Source organism: Xylocopa sonorina, chromosome 9 (genome assembly GCF_050948175.1).
Source record: "Xylocopa sonorina isolate GNS202 chromosome 9, iyXylSono1_principal, whole genome shotgun sequence".
Lineage (NCBI taxonomy): Eukaryota > Metazoa > Arthropoda > Insecta > Hymenoptera > Apidae > Xylocopa > Xylocopa sonorina.
In genome coordinates this window covers 5,654,772-5,673,009 of record NC_135201.1, presented here as the reverse complement: position 1 = coordinate 5,673,009, position 18,238 = coordinate 5,654,772, and the positions used below count along the sequence as shown (strand labels likewise).

At 54.9% G+C, this 18,238-nt stretch overlaps 1 protein-coding gene across 15 annotated transcripts in view; it reads right to left on the bottom strand.

The window, feature by feature from the left end:
* Dati (zinc finger protein datilografo) overlaps positions 1-15,894 on the bottom strand; it is a 56,339-nt gene extending 40,445 nt beyond the window's left edge. For 6 of the 15 annotated variants that reach the window (XM_076902103.1, XM_076902095.1, XM_076902096.1 and 3 more), the window contains exons 1-2: positions 14,636-15,893; positions 12,708-12,818 (exon numbers count right to left, since the gene is read on the bottom strand). In XM_076902103.1, the coding sequence (XP_076758218.1) occupies positions 12,708-12,818; positions 14,636-15,721 (1,197 nt within the window). In that variant the 5' untranslated portion in view covers positions 15,722-15,893. Of the gene's footprint in view, positions 1-12,707; positions 12,819-14,635 lie in introns of all 15 variants that reach the window. The other 9 variants (XM_076902101.1, XM_076902098.1, XM_076902099.1 and 6 more) reach the window with 5 other exon arrangements.
* Between the last annotated feature and the right edge of the window lie 2,344 nt (positions 15,895-18,238).

The window sequence follows — 18,238 nt, the reverse complement described above, 5'->3', positions numbered from 1 at the left end:
GCGAGCCGCGTTGCCAAGTCTCATTTGTTTATCATAGTTCGCCGGCCTGGCCTTTGCTATCTTGAAAAAATCGACTACGAATTTTTTCCAAACCGGCGATCACGTTCAGCGCCCATCGAGAGATGGCGGTTTTTACGCGGAAACGAAGTTTTCAGCGGTCTCGCCGGTTTCGTCGCCCGGATAGGAAGAGCTAGCGGTAGCCTGGTAGGCGTCGACGAGTTTTCGTAGGGCCAGATAGGCTGGTGGGACGATATCGTCGAAAGGCAGCGCAGATTTTCGGGACCGACCGGGCGAGAGCGGCAAGTAGCCGCTGCTCCAGACTGTCTGGCGTCACAGTAGAACAAGCCAATCTGATGCAACCGGCGATCAGACAAAGCGGCAACCAGATAGGGGTCAAAGCGGTTTCGAAGATTTCCGTTTCTTCGTTTCCTCGCTGTTTCGTTTTCCTTTCCTCCTCCCCCGTCTCCTCGTTTCTACGTTCTCGTCTCTCGTTCCACCTCATCTTCTACCACTACACGCGCCCATTGTCGCGTGGACTCGTTTCTGAGTCATCATGCGTGCACGCATGCACTCTCGCGCGCGCATGCGTATTCGAACGTGCACGCGTTTGTGCTTTACACTCTGTACGCGTATAAATATGTATATTGTACGTACGTGTTGCGTACGACCGACGTCGGGAGCGTGCATTTACACTCTGCCGCTATTCCTCCGCGCCACTTACCCCCCTCGTCCACCCTCGCCGCGCGTTCTCCACTGCTCTGCCCCCCCCGGGCCCCCTCGTCGCACATTAAAATCGATTTGCATACAAATATACCGGGCATCTCGATGGGTGGTATGTTTATTAGCGAATCCACGTGGCAAATTCTACCGCCTTATTTATGGCCGCCTCCCGGCTCTTTCTTTTCCTCCCTTTTCCATCGGAGACACGCATCGAGCGGCACGTCGTTAAGGGTGTCGCTGGTTCTTCCCTCCGACTGGCCGAGAGGAAAATTGAAAACCCGCCGCGGAGGTGGCGGCTCGCGTTTCTCGAGCCCACCGAGTGTGTAACACATGTAAATATGTACACGCGATTTTGTCGCGCGTCGGATTCCAATGGAGAAGCTTTACTTCTTTATCAGGGGACATTGTACAAATCGAGCCGCATACTGAGGATGTTTGCTCGCGCGGACGCGAGACGAGCGTCCCAACTTTTAACGAAGACTCGCCGTACGAATTTTCTCGCCGTTAGTCACTTGGCACCGGAGCAAACCGATCGGTCGGAATTTTTGTTCGCGCAGCCGACGATCGCAACAGCGGAGGCTGGATCAGCGATCGATGATACACCTTTGGACGCGATGACACGGGATACGCGATTAGCCGCGTGTCTGGATCGTATCCGTTTACAATCTTCCGCCGATGCGCTCGGCTCGATCATCGTGTTTCATACTGAAAAATCTCGGTATCAAGAGCCGAGAAACGCTCGGGACGCGACGGTGTTCTCTGAGCCCGTACACGGAACCTCGCGAAGGGTGCCGTCGGATACTTGGTGTTTCCGCATTCTTGCGAATTATAAGCGAGGACGATCGCGACGGCGGCAACGGCGGCAACGGCGGCTGGCTGCGGCGGCGGCGGCGGCGGAGGAGGCGCGAGGACCGAGGAGATGCAGCCGCATGGCGTCATCTAGTTTTGCATACGACTGCGACCGGGCAGGATCCTTTCTCGACTAACGGTTTTCTCATCGAATCCAAAGATCGACCGTACTCTAGGCTAACCGGCAACGGTCTTAATCGGTCGGGACGATCGTCGATCGATCAGCGTTACGTCGCCGAGTAATTATCCGATGGAAAAACAGCGAGAGGAACGGGGAAAAAGAGAGAAAAATTGAACGCACGCTGCGTTCGTCGCGGGAAAAAGTACGCGTGTATTGAATATAAGATCCAGCTGCATCCATGTAAGAACGTGTCGGATTACGCGCCAGTTCTCTCTCTCTCTCTCTCTCTCTCTGTCTTTCTCCCCTCACCCTTTTCATCCCGCTGTACTCTTCGTCTTCTTTTTGCGCTCTTTAGGTCGCGCTACTCCGACAGCCTGTTGCAGAACCACAATCTCGGAGACTCCGGATCTAAACAAGCTGCTATAAATGCGTCTGCGATATTAATCGAGCCGATGCACCGGGGATTTGCATAGGATTCGCGTCTCGCACCGAGTTATTCGCAGCGGCCGCCTCTCTTTGCAGCCGTTAGTCATCTCTCCGATATCATGAGGCGAAAATTTTTTATTCCCTCCGTTTGTTCGTTCGTTCGTTCGTAGTCGAGCTCCGTCGAAGGAGGATGGACGAGGTATATATTTTATCGATTGCAATTTTTCACGCGTCCGAACGTGCGTCGATGTTGCGTTCGCAGCGGAGACTGGGGGGGTAATAGCTTTGGTGGGGTGGGCTGGTATCACCATCTCGTGGCAGTAACCTTGTGCTCGCGGAGTGCAGAGCGTTTTTTCACGTTTCTTTATCATATCGTGCGTATGCTAACAGCCGACACGCCGACGCGCATACACGCCGGGCCCGGTCGCGGCCGCGGCTGCGGGAAGGTAAGACAATATGAACGGGTTTGCCCGTGGTCAGTTCTGTTGCCAGAGAGTGCGCCGAGTATAATTTCTTTCGCTCTTCTTACCGCCATTTCGTTCGCGTGTCGCACGTTTCGACTCGCACGACGTTCCATCGGGGCTCCGCTCCCCGAGCGGACGTGGATTCTACTCGAGTTTCGAGCGCGGTTCGCCTCGCCGCTCTCAACGTTGCAATCGTTTCCGATGGAATTATTTTTATTCCCCAAACGGACATTCTGTTGCTCCGTGGAACGCGCGTTCGAACGAGTTAAAGAGAACACAACGAGCGCAAGAGAACGATAAAAAGCGCGAGCCGTTAGTATCTATCGTTGGAACGTTTGCACAGCGGATCAGCAAGGTATTAACGCGCCGATAATCGCGCAACCTTGACCGAGTGCACGACCGATTGCTGAATCCTCGACACTGGAGACGACCCTGAAGCATTCGCATAACAGCGTACAAATCACGGGCGAAGGACAAAGAAGTTGATGTCCTTCGGTTCCCATAGCCTGGCACGAACAAAGTTTTCGCGAAGTCTTGCGTTGCTCGCTTTTCGCCCCCCTCCCTTTTTTTTCTCTCTCTCTCTCTCTTTCTCTCTCTATCTTTCTCCCTTTCGTTTTAACACGGTTCCTTTTAATCGCGGAACAGCAATTTCGCGGGACGAAAGAATGCTCGGTGTCGAAACGTAGCGTTATCGAAAGAAAGGGCCGCGCGACGGTCTCCCGCGATCTCTAATTTATTTCAATAACGAGCACGCGATGACTCGGGAGAGAAAGAGAGGCTGAGTCGCACACGGAGGCTTGGACGGAATGCCGCCGACGCCGGCGTATTGTCGGAGGTCAGGTTCAGCAGCCACGATGCGTTCGTTCCCTCGCTTCTTCGACCGCGTCCCTCGTTTCGGCCCGGCCACGGCCGCAGAGAAAAGAAAAGGGGTTCGACGCCGAAAATATCGAGCCCCGACGAGTAGAATAGAGAGGACCGCGTTTGGCACCGCGAAAAATCAGCAAACTCGCGTGTCAACGACCTCGTTTCCCGCGCTACCAGTATACAGGGTGTGTATTCTGTAACATGTGGTCGCGCGACCTATCGCAAGCGCGTACAGTCGTTAAACGCGAAGGAAAAATCGTTGCGATCTTACGATCGAGGGTTTCGACGTCGAAAGTGGGATTAGAACGAAACGAAACGGTAATCGTAACGGAAATGGACCAACAGTCGATTCGTGACACTGGTTAGTCACGCGTTGGGTGTCGAAGGGGGTGAAGAAAGGGTCGCAGGGTGCGTTTTCGAGCGAGTTTAGCAGCGATTCGTAGTAAAGCCGCGTTCGACCGACGATACGTTCCAGGCACCGTTTACAGTACTCCTAGAAGAGAAGGCTGGATGCTGCTCGTTGCATCCTGCATATATGTATGTTTTATGTCAGCGTGCATTCTGCATTCGCGCCGTTGCCACGTCTGGTGGCTCTCCTCGGCTCTTTCTCTTTCTCCCTTTTCAATCTGTCCGAGTCTCAGCTCTGGCGTCCCGTCTCTCTCCCTTTTCACGTTCGACTCCTCGCCCTCTACCCCGTTGCACGCCGCGTGCCGCCACCAACGCGGCGGTGACTATGTTCCTTGACATTTCTCGAGCCGCCGTCGAATTGTTCGATCCGTGACGAGGGAAAGGGGAGAGGGAAGGAGAAAAGAAAGAAAGGAGGAAAGAAAAGCGAGAAGAGGGAACGCGACGAGACGACTAGGCGCGAGGCGAGTAGCGCGGTGGTTCTAGGGTGTTTTTGCGCGGGGTGCAACGCGAATCGCGGTTCCCTACCGCGGCGGCCAACGAAATTTCCCACGGCTCCACCGCTCAGCGGCAAAGGGTCGAGTTTTTGCCCGCAACTGAATTTTTCTTTGAACGCCACGTCGCGATCTGCATACGCGGCGCTATCTCTCTCCGTTTATCTGCTCTTTTCCTACCAGCGCTCGGTCTGTTTCCGTCTCCCTCCGTCTCTCTCGGTCTTTCGCTCTCTCCCCCTCGCTCTTCTATCGCTCGAACAAGCTCTCCGCCTCTCCCTCTTTCTCTCAGCCACATGCAAATGGTGTCTCTCCATCTGAGAGTCGCTTTCCACGCGACCGTGGCTCTCTCGAGCTCCGCTGAAGAAATGCCTGGACGCGTGTGCTGGCACCGTGTACAGAGGAGATAAGTGTACGAAATTGTTCGCGACGCGTTTCACGGCGAGCGTCGAGGCGCTGGAGGCTCTCCGATCGGTGCCTCGATCGCTTGTTGGAGTAGGTCGTGGTCGAGGAACCGGGTTACCACCCCGAAAACGAAGAAGAGAGGCACGACGGTACGTCGGACGGCAAAAGTAGCGGGAATCGGCGACAAGTTCGATCGAACGGTCGATTTACGAGAGGACGCGAAACGAGAAGGGAACCAGCCCGCAGGCTCTCTCTCTCTCTCTCTCTCTCTCTCTCTCTCTCTCTCTCTTTCTCTCTCTCTCTCTCTCTCTCTCTCTCTCTCTGGCTGCGTTCGATTTCGAGAGAGCGGTAGCGTGGAACAAGCCGCGAGAAGTGTACGTTTCTCCCGTTGGGGGAGACGAAAGGATCTTTCTCCCGCGAGATACGTTGACTTCGAGCCGATCCAGTTGGCGGTGTTTCGCGCTCGAAGGAGCGCGTCGTCCTCGTTCTGGAATGCGTAAGCCGGCGTACGCGATTCCTCGGAAGGACGGTTCTGACGGAATCGGTTGTTCGCTCGCGCACAACAAACAGAGGCGAGACGCACGTGGATGGCTGGCCGTCGATCCGTCGTCGACGCGTACGCTCGATCGTCTTTTTTTTTTTTTCCCCTCGAACACACGCGCGATCCGTCGAGGTGGGACCCGCGAGCGAGCCAGGGATCGCGACCGCCATCCAATTGGGTCCTCTCCGCCTTCGTTAGGGTAAAACGGGACGGACAGGCCGACCGATAGGTTAGAAGAGTAGTAGTATGTCTCCTTACCTCTCGTGCACGGTTCTCTAGAGTAGGTGGATCACAGTTAAAACGCGGTGGTAGGAGCTAGGTAAAAAGATCACAAAATATGGCACACTGTTGCCCGAGTTCATCGTTCGGCACTTCGCGGCGCGGTCGCTTACTGGTGGGGGCGGCGAAGCACGGCCGGAGGAGAACGACGAAGGAGATGCGGAACGAAGGGAGCCAGCAGACGCCGCGGATAGAGTAAGAAAGGAACCGAGTCACTACCGCGGGGACACTGGGAATCGAAGACGAAGAGGAGAGAGGACACAGGACACGAGAAAAGGAAGCGCGTGCACCACACACCGGTGGAGAACGGTACACACTGGGATGGGACGAAGAGAGGATCGGTACGCGCGCGCTGTCAGCTGTCAATGCCGCGCACGTTGTCACTCATCTTGCGTGGTTTTTCCTCGCGTCCCGATTATCCGATCTTTCCTCGATGCCCACCTCCTGATAACGGACCGACATTCCTGTGCCCACTGTGCGTGCGTGTCCTTCCCGGGCCCCACGGTCCCACCGTTTCCAATCGCCAATCAGACACGACACGTTTTATGGGACGTACGTTTAACGGATGCGTCGTTGTTTCCGTCCTCACCGATCCTTACGATTTCGTCGACGGGGGAAAAAGTTACGGCTTCGAGAGGGGGAGGAGGAGAAGGAGGGTATGGAAAATCTTGTCACAGGTCGTCGTCTTCGTCTTAGTCTTCGTCTTCGTCTTCGTCCTCGTCTTCGTCGTGGTCGTGGTCGTCGTCGTCGTCGTCGTCGTCGTCGTCGTGGTCGTCGTCGTGGTCGTCGTCGTCGTCTTCGTCGCACTCTCGCCTCCCCGTGTGCGTGTGACGCGGTGCGCGCGTGGTGTCGCGTGAAGTTGGTCGTGCGTGCGCACCTTGTGCTTCGTTAAAGAGTCTTTTCCGTATAAAATGCTGGGGCGCCGGCGAGAATCGGCCTGCCCGCCGCCGCGTAGGCTTCACGCCGGCGTCCTCGCGGCCGATTGGCCGGATACCAACCGGTGGGGGGCACTGGCGCGAAGGTCCGAAGGTAGAACGCTCGCCTCGAGAAGCTACCAGAGCGGATCCACGAGAGTACGGAGTGGGGTTGCGCCTTTACTATCCCGCTAACGCGAATCGCGTACGTCTTACCTACGTTGGGGCTAACAGGGGTGATCGTTTTCGTCGACGCGAGAGACTACCCACGAAATAGGTCGAGCAACGGACCGTGGAGCGAAGAGGACGAGCCTAGCTTCGTTCGAGCTTGGTCCACCCTCTTGGCTCGACGGTGGTCTCGACGTTGAGCAGAAAAATCTGCCGGTTCTCCCTTAAACTCGAAGCGTTCCAAAGTTACGCCAAGGTTTCGCCCGTCTCGCGGGAATGAATTACAGGAGACGAAAGAGAGAAAGAAAGCCGAAGGTTCCGAGGAGCGGTGCGTCGGGTGTCTTTCTTCCTCGCCAGGCCCACTTTCCCGTCCCCCTTCGCCGCCGCAATGCTCGTTGTCTTTCTCTCGCAGAGAACACTTCTCCGTTCCGATCTCTCGGCTTGCTCGCGTTCCTTCTCGCTCTCTCCGCCTTGGTCTCTTCGTGGCACCACCCCCTCTCTGTCTCGCGTGCGCGACGCGTTGCTCGAGACCGACCAGGCTATTCACCCACGCATGCACGAGATGACGATGACGATGACGCCGGCCGTTCGCCGCTGCAACGTGTACACCGCGAGCGCGCTCTTTGCTCTTTCGTACGCTTTATGGAAGACGAGCGTGTGCGTTCCTCTGGAGAAGTGAAAAGGAAACACATCGCCCGGTCGAAATTCCTCGACGGTCGCGCGACGCTGCATCCTCTGGATCGAGGCTCGCGATCTCCGCCAGTAACGCGGATCGCGATTTACGCGGTATCGAGCTTTTTCGAGGCCAGCACCAGCGACGAGATTATCGCGCTGCTCCTCGATCGCGTCTCGCGACGATCGAACAGAGTTTTCTCTGCTCACCATTTTACTGGCCTTGCGATCTATGCTGCTGACATTGGCACATTGCGATTGCACAGCCCCGCTGACCCAGATTCCGGCACGGTTATTTTTTCCACGCGGCCGGATTTTTGTTATCTCTCTTGTCTCGCTCCCCGTCACCCGCGATCCTCCTCTCCCTGCAAAGTTTCCGCTCCCCTTCGCGACTCGATTATTCATCGTCTTCAAAGCGGTCGGTCTTTTTTCGTTTTCTTTCTCACGCTCGCAAACGCGTCCAACTTCGTCGTGCAACCCTCGCGCCAGAAACGACCGACTCTCTCATCAGTATTTAAACGCTACCGATGAATTCTGCAATTCGCCCCCGATACGCGTCTCTCCATCCGTTCCTCGAAACGGGGATCCCGTTTTCGATTGCCTTCTTTCCGTTCGATCCTCGAACGGGAACTCGTACGCGAACGCGTCTTCGAGATAAGCGATCCCATTCGAGAGAGACTCTCCAGTTATGTATCGCGATATAAATCTCTAAGTCGAGTAGCGAACGGGAGGCGCCTAAAATTGACGCGAGAACGGTACGCGGATGGTTCCATGCACAACCAGTCGATCGATCCTGAACCGTGTATCGATTCTCGCTTTTTCGCAGCTACGATTCCCTCCCTGACTCAAGTTACCGCGAGCGATTCTCATGCTGGCGCGGCCACGCGCCGAAATACGGCTGGTACCACCGCGAGCATCGATGCGGACGCGTCGTTTCGCCGGAAGAGGGACCGGGACGGCGCGTCCGGGTTCCCCGTACGGAGCAGCCGTGACGCGGCCCGGATCCTGACCTACGACTACGTTTCAGGGGAGCAGGCGAATTTTGTCCGAAAGTCAACGCGAACGAAAGAGCGGATTCGCGGACCTTCGAGGTCAGAGGGGCTGCAGTGGGGATCGGCGTCGGTGGTACCCGAAGAGGGGATCCGAAGGAGGTGGTAGATATGGGCGAAGACTCTCGAGGGAGTAGGAGAGAGTCGACGGAGGATACGGTCTAGCGGAGGAGGACCAAGCGACAGGCCAGTACGGTCGGCTGAAGAAGAGAAGGGAAGAGAGAAGAGACGAGAAGAGAAGATTGGAAGAAGAAGAAGAGGAAGAAGAAGAAGAAGAAGAGGATGAAGAAGAAGAAGAAGAAGGGGGCTGATCTACCGGCAATATACACACAGAGCCGCACAGACCACGGCAAAACTCGGCAGTTTTGCTGTTCGATTTTGCAAACTTATATTTAGAAGGGCAACGATCTTTTGCCGCGGCAGCTCGAACGAGAGGAGAGGAAAGGCTCTCGTGACCGGCCGCCGAGATTTCTCAACTCCGCGCAGAGGAGTCTGCCCTGGCGTTCCGTCGTTTTGCATTTTCCTCGGTTTCCCGCCTTCCCGTTCTTTCTTCCCTCCACGCTCTCTTCGATCGCCGCCGCCGCCGCCGCGGTCGAGAGGAGCTACTTTGCATTCGACTGGAACCGCCGCGCGGGCTAATGGCCGTCGCGTTACGCGTCGCGTTTCGTGTTTGCAATAATTACCAGTGGCACGTAGGATAACGGTTGTTTAATATGCTCGTTGTTATATACAGGGTGACTCGCGGCTAAGCGGTCCGCGGGACCAACGATTTTGCGCGGGGAGAAGAGATTCGTCGGAGAACGCCTGGCGAATTGGGTGGACGCGTAGCGGATCTCGACGCGGAAAATCTGCCCGGACATTTCGGACCGCGCGAACATCGCGCATGACCGCCCCTGTGAATGTAATCTTATCGCGGAGAGCGATGCGGTGAACGCGAACTGCAGAACAGAACGGAGTCAACGGACGATAAAAAAAACCGCGTAGCCATACGCGCGACACAAAGAATAAACTCTGTTCCTCTGTGCACCTCGCCCTCCCTTTTTCCTCTCCGTTCCGTAGCTGCGTCCCGCTCCGACTCGCGGCAGCGCGCGCGATTCTTCTTCTTCTTCTTCTTCTTCCCGGTCGCGACTTCGCAGCCGTATGTGGGCGCGCGCGATACCTCTCTCTTTCTCTCTTTCTCTCTTTCTATCTCTCTCGATCGTTCCTCCTCCCGGTTCTTCTTTTTTTTCCACGGCGACCGCGCTTGGGGTAGGTCATGGCGGAACCGCGCGAGCGAATGACGTGGAAGCGGCGAAAAAAGAAGAGTGAGAAAGAACTCCGCGTATTCGCCGACACGCCACTTCGCGAACGCGTTACGCTTTTCCCTCTTCGCTTTCGGCTACTTTAATCAGACACCCATCATCGCGGCTAACGTTGTCATCCGGTTTTCCACGATTTTTCCTCTTCCTCGACCCCCCCTCCCTCGTTGCTGAACGCGCAGGAAATGAGATTCGCACAGATCCGCGCCGATATCCCACGCGGACGAGTTCCTCTGCTTGGGACTGTTCCTTTCTGCGTCGAAATAAGATATTCGACGATTAGAGTTTCTTTGAAATTTCACTATTTACGTATCTCGGATTCGCTGGAGTCTCTCGGCGAAGATCGAACAATTCGATTAGGCAGGATCTTAACAGCCGGCACGGGGCTGGCCGTGTTATTGTTAGCGATCATGCGATCCGAAAATCATAGAAAATTACTGAAAAGCCAGGAAACTTTGTACGTACCGAACGGGGCAGGAGGTATGGTTGCCCCTGGACTTGAGATGTCGTAATTTTGCCTTCGCCATAACGGCTACGCGGCACGGAAGTTCTCTCCGTTCCCTCTTACCCGGCCTCTATATCTTTCGTACTCGCTGTTTTCTTCTTCGACTCGAAACAGAAACCTCTAACCCTCTCTCCGCCGCCCCTTCCCCGTAATAGTAGAAGGGTTAGTGAAACAATGGCACACGCGCGAGCACCGTTATTTAAATAACGCGATGGAACCTCTACGGGGTTGGATGCGAAGGAAAAAGAAAAAAAAAAAAAAAAAAACGAGAGCTGCCTGTTGAAGGGGACGCAGAAACCGAACGTGAGAAAGCGGTTCGAGACGCGTCTCGCGTTCGAGAGATCGGCGAACGCTTCGTTCGCGATCGAAGATCGTCGATAGAGATCCGTGATCAATTCAAAAGTCTCGACTCGGTAACTTTTCCGATGCACATCCGAGTGGTTCGCCTTATTTCGCCACCGAGTTTCCACAAGTATCGATCTCTTTCTCTCTCTCTCTCTCTCTTTCTCTCTCTACCTCCCTCTGTCTCTTAAGGCGCCCCGCGCACCCTTTCCTTTCGTCGTCTTAATCTTTTCCCCGTGGCGCAGTTCCGGTTTAGGCAGCTGTCGCTGATTGAGAATCGGGTCTCTACCGGATCGGTCAAGGGTAAGCGGCCGTTATGGCCCCGCGCTCGCTCTACCTTCGACGGTGAACCGGTTTAACCGAGCCGGGGTGCGAATGGGTGATTCGGAGGGCAAGAGTCGGCGCAAAAAATTCATTTGAATCGCCTGAGGGTCGTTCAGAGGTGTCGAAATAATTGGATTTTAATTTCCGTCCCGGCGAAAGAACAAAAACACTACATATGCCGCGTTATCCCTGCTCTCCTCGATCGAGGGAGAGAGAGAGAGAGAGAGAGAGAGAGACCCATGAGAATCGCTCGACGTCGAGTGTTTGTACAACGTTGCGACGCATTAATGTTTCCTCGACTTTCCATCTTCCTTTTTTCGCGCCCTTTTGTTTTCCCACGGTAACCAACCGCCGCTGCCGCCGTTCCGTCGCGATCTCCACGATCCGCCGTCGTCCGATCGATCTCGATCGCGGCCGGATCGTTCGGTAGGAAAGTCAATTAAGCCGCGCGCACCGCGTCGCTTTTAACGTTTTGTCGCGGAACGGACCGGTGAACGGACGCGCGCTCCTCCCGATGGGAGGATCCACCGGCTATACGGGGGACCCCTCCACAAAGGAGGCGAACGTTTTAATTAAATCCGGGCGAAACGTGAAAACTTCGCCATCGCGCGGCGTTTTTGCGATTTTCCGAAAGTTTCGCCCCGCCGCGGACTCGCTTTCAAGGTGTGGCGATGGACGAGGGTGCCCCGTGTACCGCTTCCGCCGAACCCGCCACTCTTCCGCCTCCTCCATTCATCCCCTCGCAGTTAACGGGGAATAAAAGAAGTGGCAAAAACAAAAGAGCGCCACGGCTACTTAGCGAAACAAATTGTTGCTTTGCTACTCGGGACGGGAATTTAAAAGTTTTCCCAAGAAGCCGCGTTTCTCTCTTTCTACTCTCCTCGTCTTGTTTCCCCCCTTTTTTTTTATCCCCTCTCCTTTATTTGTTCCTGTTGGACGTCTCGTTCCGCGGTGGTCGAACGGACACAGAGTCGAACTGGATTCACGGCTCGTTAGCGGTGCCTCCTTTCCTTCCCCCTTCCTTCATTTCGGTTCTGCCTCGTAAAAGGACAAACGCCCATATACGCGCGGAGTCGTACTATCGATCGCGACGAAGTGTCCCATTAAATCGGTTGCGTCGTGCGTGGAATACGCGCCGCGGAACAATTAAACGCGGTATTGTCTCTCGCGGGCCACGGAAGGTACCGTTGGTCGGAGACGCTCCCGGTCATCTACCTACGGATTCTTGTCCGTGAACGAAAAATCCCGCCTCCTTCGATCCTCCCGCGAATCACCTGAATCGATCTCGAACCGCCACGGCGGTCAACGTTCACATCGACGACACAGCGTCGGGTAGCGTCGCTCGTTTCGATGTCAGCCGATCGGCTGTGCGTTCACGTCTCAATGAACGAGTGGAAAATTAAAAAAAATGCTCTCCAAAGAAATCACAGAGATGCACGCATGTACACGCACGTGGAGCATGCCAGCTTTTGGGTGACAGATAATCGACGAAAAAAAAAGTGCGAGAGAAAAATAAAACGACGAGGTACAAAGAGATTGGAAAAAAAAGAAAAGAAATCGGCGAGAGGGTGACTCTTGTTCTCCCTCTCTCGGTGAGAAACTCTCGGTGTCGAGAACGAAAACGAAGCGTCGCGCGTTGGAACCAAAGAAATAATACGTGCGGGAGCAGCAACACTTAGCTTGAAATGAAAATGTCAAAGGAGGAGAGAGACAGAGAGTGAAAGAGGGGGGAAAAAATACACGTCGGTCCTGTATTCACGATTTGGCAATAAAAAGAAAAAAGAAAAATGTAACAAGTTGCAGGAAGCTGTGTACGTGTGACGAGGAGAAATAATAAGGGGATTTTGAACGGGCTGAGTGTTCAACTCACTCGTTGCAGGGTGGACCAGCATTCCTCGAGGGTGCGTTCGCTGATGTTGCCCATTCCTCCGCCTCCGCCGGCGCCTCCCGCACCTCCGAGTCCCGCCGCAGAGGCACGAGACTATCGGGCAAGACAGGAGGCTCGTGTTAGTTTACTTTTCTCTGTCCTTTCTTCTAGCCGGCAATACTACAAAATCGCTAACTTTTCCTAGCGAATGAGAAGCGCTAACTTAGAGTAATTCGTGCAACTGCCCCCCTGTACTCGACGAGATGCGTAAAGCTCGCTCATCCCTCCGTTCGCGGGGGAAAACAATTATTACCCACATCGTGCTTGTGTGTCCGTTGAACGCGAAAACTGAAAGAGATCAGAGGAATCTGGCAGAGGAAACAGTCGAACATCGTCGTCGAGAAGAGCCGAGGATTCGTTAAACGCGACATTCTTCGACTGTTTCCTCTACCAATTTTTATACACGCTGTTCGTGGTCGCGAAGTGTGCTCTTTCGAGATCGCATCGCACGTTGAAATTAAATCGAGCAATCGCGAGAGTAATCAAAAGTAATTAAACCGCTGACGACAACAACAAAAAAGAAACAAGAAAAAATAAAAAACAGAAAAAGCTGAAAGGGATTCCGATTCCTATTAGCGGCGAGACCGAGTCATATCTGCGGGGATATATTTACTGTAGTTTCCTCGTATCGAAGCTCGCGGACTGTGGCATCGCAGAAGCACGCCGCGATATTTTCTCGAGAACATCTTCTCGGCGTACCGTATGACGTATGCGTATAGTATTATCTGTGTTGCGCGGGTCAAGAACCCCGAGAGACTACGTATCTGCATCTCCCCGCATCGGTGTGCGTGGGCCGCGTTTGCATTTGTGGCCCCGTGACTCTAATGTGTGCGTGGCTGGGCTGGTTGCTCGGCTGCTAGCCGTTGCGCGCGCGAGCGCGCGCGAACATTCACTCTCCCTTGCTCTCTCTCTCTCTCTCTCTCGCTCGCTCGCTCTCTTTCCCATTCGCTCTCCCTCTCTCGCTCGCTCGTTCACCACCGTTCGCCCGTGTACGTGCGTTACCGTGCGCCTGTCCGTGTACGCGTGTCGAAGTACGCGATGTGGTAAGTCAACGTATTCCGATGTGCGTGAACCATGGTCAGTGTATCTCGGTACAGTCGCAGATTCAAACAGTCAGCGAAATTGTCGGCGATGTAGCGCGATTTATTGAAAGTCATCCAGTTAAGCCGATACCGACGTTTTCGTCGTATCCTGTCGCGCTCCGACAGCTCCGACATCTTTCTCCACGTCGTTCAGTTTCTTTTCCCCGTTTCTTTCTTTCGCTACTCTTTTTTTTTCTCTTTTTTTTTCTGTCCTCGTCTCATCCACGAACGGGCGTCGAGATCGCGGTTCGAGTCGATTTGAGATGACAACCGCGAACGAAATCGCAACGTCTCTCGTTTAGGCTGGCCTAGGCGGGCACGCGAGACGCGGAAACCGGAAAATCGGTCTTGGGATCGTCGCGGAGCGATCGAACGAGCGAGTCGGGAATAGAAGATTCCGCGAGGTCGAAAGACGAGCCGCGTATTTTTCTCCGTTGGTAGAAACTGTTTGAAAGTATTGTCCGGCGTCAGTCGGTCCAAGTGAATGACCCTATTTATCGGCGCATTATGCACTTTTATCGTGGTGGTTGCCTCGTCCCAGTTATTTATCTCTTCTCTCCGCAGTTACGAACGAGGGAAGCCTAGCCGAGATCGAGAAAAATGGAAGCGACAGGGGGAAAAAGAGAGAGAGAAAAACGGAAAGAAAAAATAGAAAGATACGGAACGAGAGAAAATGAAAAACGAAGAAACGAAGAGAGAAAGCATAATAATAATAATAATAATAATAATAATAATAATAACCGTCGTTCGTCCCGAGCGTCGAGTCGCGAACGCGCTTTTCATTCTCACCTGCAGCTCGTTGACGAGTTTCTCCGTCAGGCTGGCGTCGTGGGAGTCCTGGCTGGTCGCACCCGGGCTCAGCATCGAGTTCTGGGAGTTCTGTTGCTGGTTGGTCGACATGTTCATCCCGGCGAGGGCGCCGTTCTGCGCGATGCTGCCGGCCATGCTCAGCGCCTGTTGTTGCAGATTTTGCGTCAGGTTCTGCGCCTGCTGTTGCAAATTCTGCGTGAGGTTCTGCGCCGCCTGTTGCTGGAGCGCCTGCTGGCTCAGGCTCTGCCCGAGGTTCTGCGTCAGGTTCTGGGCCTGTTGCTGCAACGTCTGCGACAGATTCTGCGCCTGACTCTGGATGTTCTGTTGCAGGTTCTGGCTCGCCTGGCTGAGATTCTGCGGCTGATTGAGCAGCTGTTGCTGCTGCTGCGGCGACAGGCTCGGCGTCAAACTTTGCGCGAGGTTGTGCTGCAAAGTTTGCCCGAGGTTCTGCTGCATGTTCTGCGTCAACGCCTGGGTCAACGCCTGTCCGAGGTTCTGATTGAGCGCCTGAGCCGCCTGGACCGCCTGAACGGCCAGCGACGGGCTCGAGGCCTGCGACATGGTCTGTTGTGCCTGCGCCAGGCTGTGAAGACTCTGGGCCATGCTGGACGCGATCGCGCCCTGATGGTCAGCCTGCGGCGAGGGTGTCGTCGGTGCCGGTGACGACTGATGCTGCCCGCCCTGGGGCGTTTGCTGGCCCATCGACATCGCGTGCTGTTGTTGCTGCTGCTGCATCTGTTGCTGCGGACTGGCGGTCTGGCCTAACCCCGCGTTCGCGGTCTGTTGCACCTGCGAGACGTTCGTCTGCTGCTGTTGCTGCTGCTGCTGCTGCTGCTGCTGCTGTTGTTGCTGTTGCTGGCCAAGCGGGCTGTGCATCTGTTGCACCTGCTGCTGGTGTTGCTGTTGTTGCGTCGAGTTCGAGATCGGGCTGTGCTGTATCCCAGGCGAGTGCTGGGGCGGCCCACGTTGCGGTTGATGCCAGTACTCGGACATCTTGAAAACATGCTGTCGCAGCGCGTGGAGATTCGCGGCCGCCGTAGTGACGGCCGAGGCCTGGACCTCCATTGGTTCCGGCTCGTTCTCGAGGTCCGGTTCCGGCGAGCTGCAGGGATCCTCGTCTTCCTCCTCGTCCTCCCTCTCGGTGATATCCTCGTCGTCCTCGTCGTTGATCTTGACGACTATATCGGACTCGGGCCCGACCGATCCGCCGCCAGCAACACCAGCAACACCACCGCCACTTCCACCGCCGGCGCCAGTTCCGCCACCGGGTCCACCGCCACCTCCACCGGGTCCACCGCCACCTCCTCCACCTCCTATCCCACCCCCCGAATCGCCAGAGTGGAGATGATTCCCGGGGTGGTGCTGATGATGATGATGATGCTGTTGAAGGTGATGGTGTGGACGCGACTCTGGATTTTGGCCCTGTTGCTGCTGATGTTGCTGCTGCTGCTGTTGATGCTGTTGCTGCTGCGGCTGCTGCTGTTGTTGCTGCTGCTGCTGCTGATGCTGTTGCTGCTGTTGGTGGTGATGCTGTTGCTGGTGGTGGTCCAAGCCAAAGTCGGATTGGGCTTGCGTCTGGGCACGTAGGTCCAGGGCCGCCGTCGCGTCCGAAATTTTGAGGCCTTCGCGAGAAGCCCGGGCTACCCCCTTCCGGCGCAGCTTGCCCGCTTTTTCGCACCCCTTCCGGTAAGCAGCTCGACGGCCGGCACACTTCCGCGCTCGCCGCCGTTCCTTCCTATCTTCCTCGACGCTCTATCGCGGTCTCCTTTACCCGAGGACCGTCCTTAAGGGCAACGATCCTCTTCTCTACGCTCGCGACGTGGGCGGCGGGCAACGTCAGTTACTCGCCACCTGCTTCGACTTCCCGGGCCTGCTGCTGCTGCCTCCCGCTACTTCGCTCATGAAACTCTTTCCCTCGATACACCTCTGGCCCCCTTTTTTTCCTCGCCTCTTCTTCTTCCCGTACGCTTCTCGCTCCGGTCCGACGATCCTCTCGGCTCGACTCTCTCGCTCGTCGCACCTACGGTTCCTCGTGGCCACTCGTGTTCCCCGTGCACACCAACGATCGGTACACCGGTTCGCGATCGATGGCCCCTCTTCCACTTTTCGCGGTCTCACCAAACGTCTACTCCCGTAACTCTCGATCACCGATCCCCGTTGATCGATATCCGTCACCGCGCGTCTCTACCTGGTACGCGCGTATCCGCAGTTCGGTGGTTCTTTGCACTTTCGTCTCGTCTCGTCTTCTTCTTCTTCGTTCAGCTCCTCCTTTTCTCGGTCTGCATTTACCCTCGATACGTGTCTGTTTTTTTCTTTTCTTTTTTATTCTTCTTCCCCTCTACGTGTGTACACTTGTGTGCGCGTGTATGCGAGTGTGTCTCTGCTGCGTGACCGCAGTTTAAGACCGTTTGTGCGTGACTGATCTGTGTGTGTGTGTGTGCGTGTGTATGTGTGTGTGACTGATGAATTGATGCGCGCGCGAACGGACGTCCTCCAACAGCGGAGAACACCCTATTTCTTTGTCCTATCTAACTTAAAGTCTATCATACACTTAAGTTCAGGTTAAAATTCAGGATTGCCCAGCCCGGACGGTGTGAACGAGAAGGACAGTCCGTGCAGACGCGAATCTCTCTCGGTCGAAGTACGTCGTCGTATTATATAGCCCTCTATGCTGCCGGGTGAGAAATCGCACTCGTCGATTCGATACTGCTCGTCCCGTTTTGCCCTGAGTAGTTAGTAGCCCCGTAATGTCGATGTGCGTGTTCGTGTGTGTAATATGCGTGTACCTGCGTACGCCAACGCGCGCGAGCCCTTCCGTCCGTCGAGAATCGTTGAGAAAAGGGACTCGCCCGTCGGCTCTCGCGTGTGATACGTCGTGTGATTTATTCGAACCGGGACGGCAGTTCTTCTATCTCGGCGAGGATTTCGATCACCCCGTCTGCACAGTGCGCCGTCGAAGATGCTGGCATCCGCCGCTGGTCGATCTTCTCTAACCCCGTGCTTCAGCCGTAGCCTTCTTCCGTTCCGCGAACCTTCTTCGGCCCCTCGTTTTACCTTCTATTCGCGTCCGTTCACGATATTCCTCCTCGAAATGCGACTCTAGGGTTCTTTAACTCTTTAAAAGGAATTCTATTGGATTATCGATTAACCGCTCATCGTTACCGATATCGTCGATGGTAGTTGTGGTTGCTTCTTATTATCGTTTAGGTTTAATAATATTGCACTTGGGTACACTCGTTTTTTGAACACACTGAAATATATATGTATGCGGCGCGAGGTTCTCTCTAACGAGCTTCTTCTCTCTTCTATCCCCTCTTCCCTTCGTCCTTTCTCTAACGATATTTCACTTGCTTCTTCTTCACACCTTTTCCTATTCTGCTTCTTCTTCTTCTTCTTTTTCTTCTTCTTCTTCCTATTCCTCGTCTTCTTCTTCTGCTGCTCCTGCTGCTGCTGCTGTCGCTGCTTCGGATCTATCCCAATCCCAGATCTTCCTCTTCGTTTCTTCTTCCACTTCTTCTCTTCTACCGCTTGTTCGTCTCCTCTCTCGTTCACTTCCTCTCTATCCCTATCTCTCACGTTCTC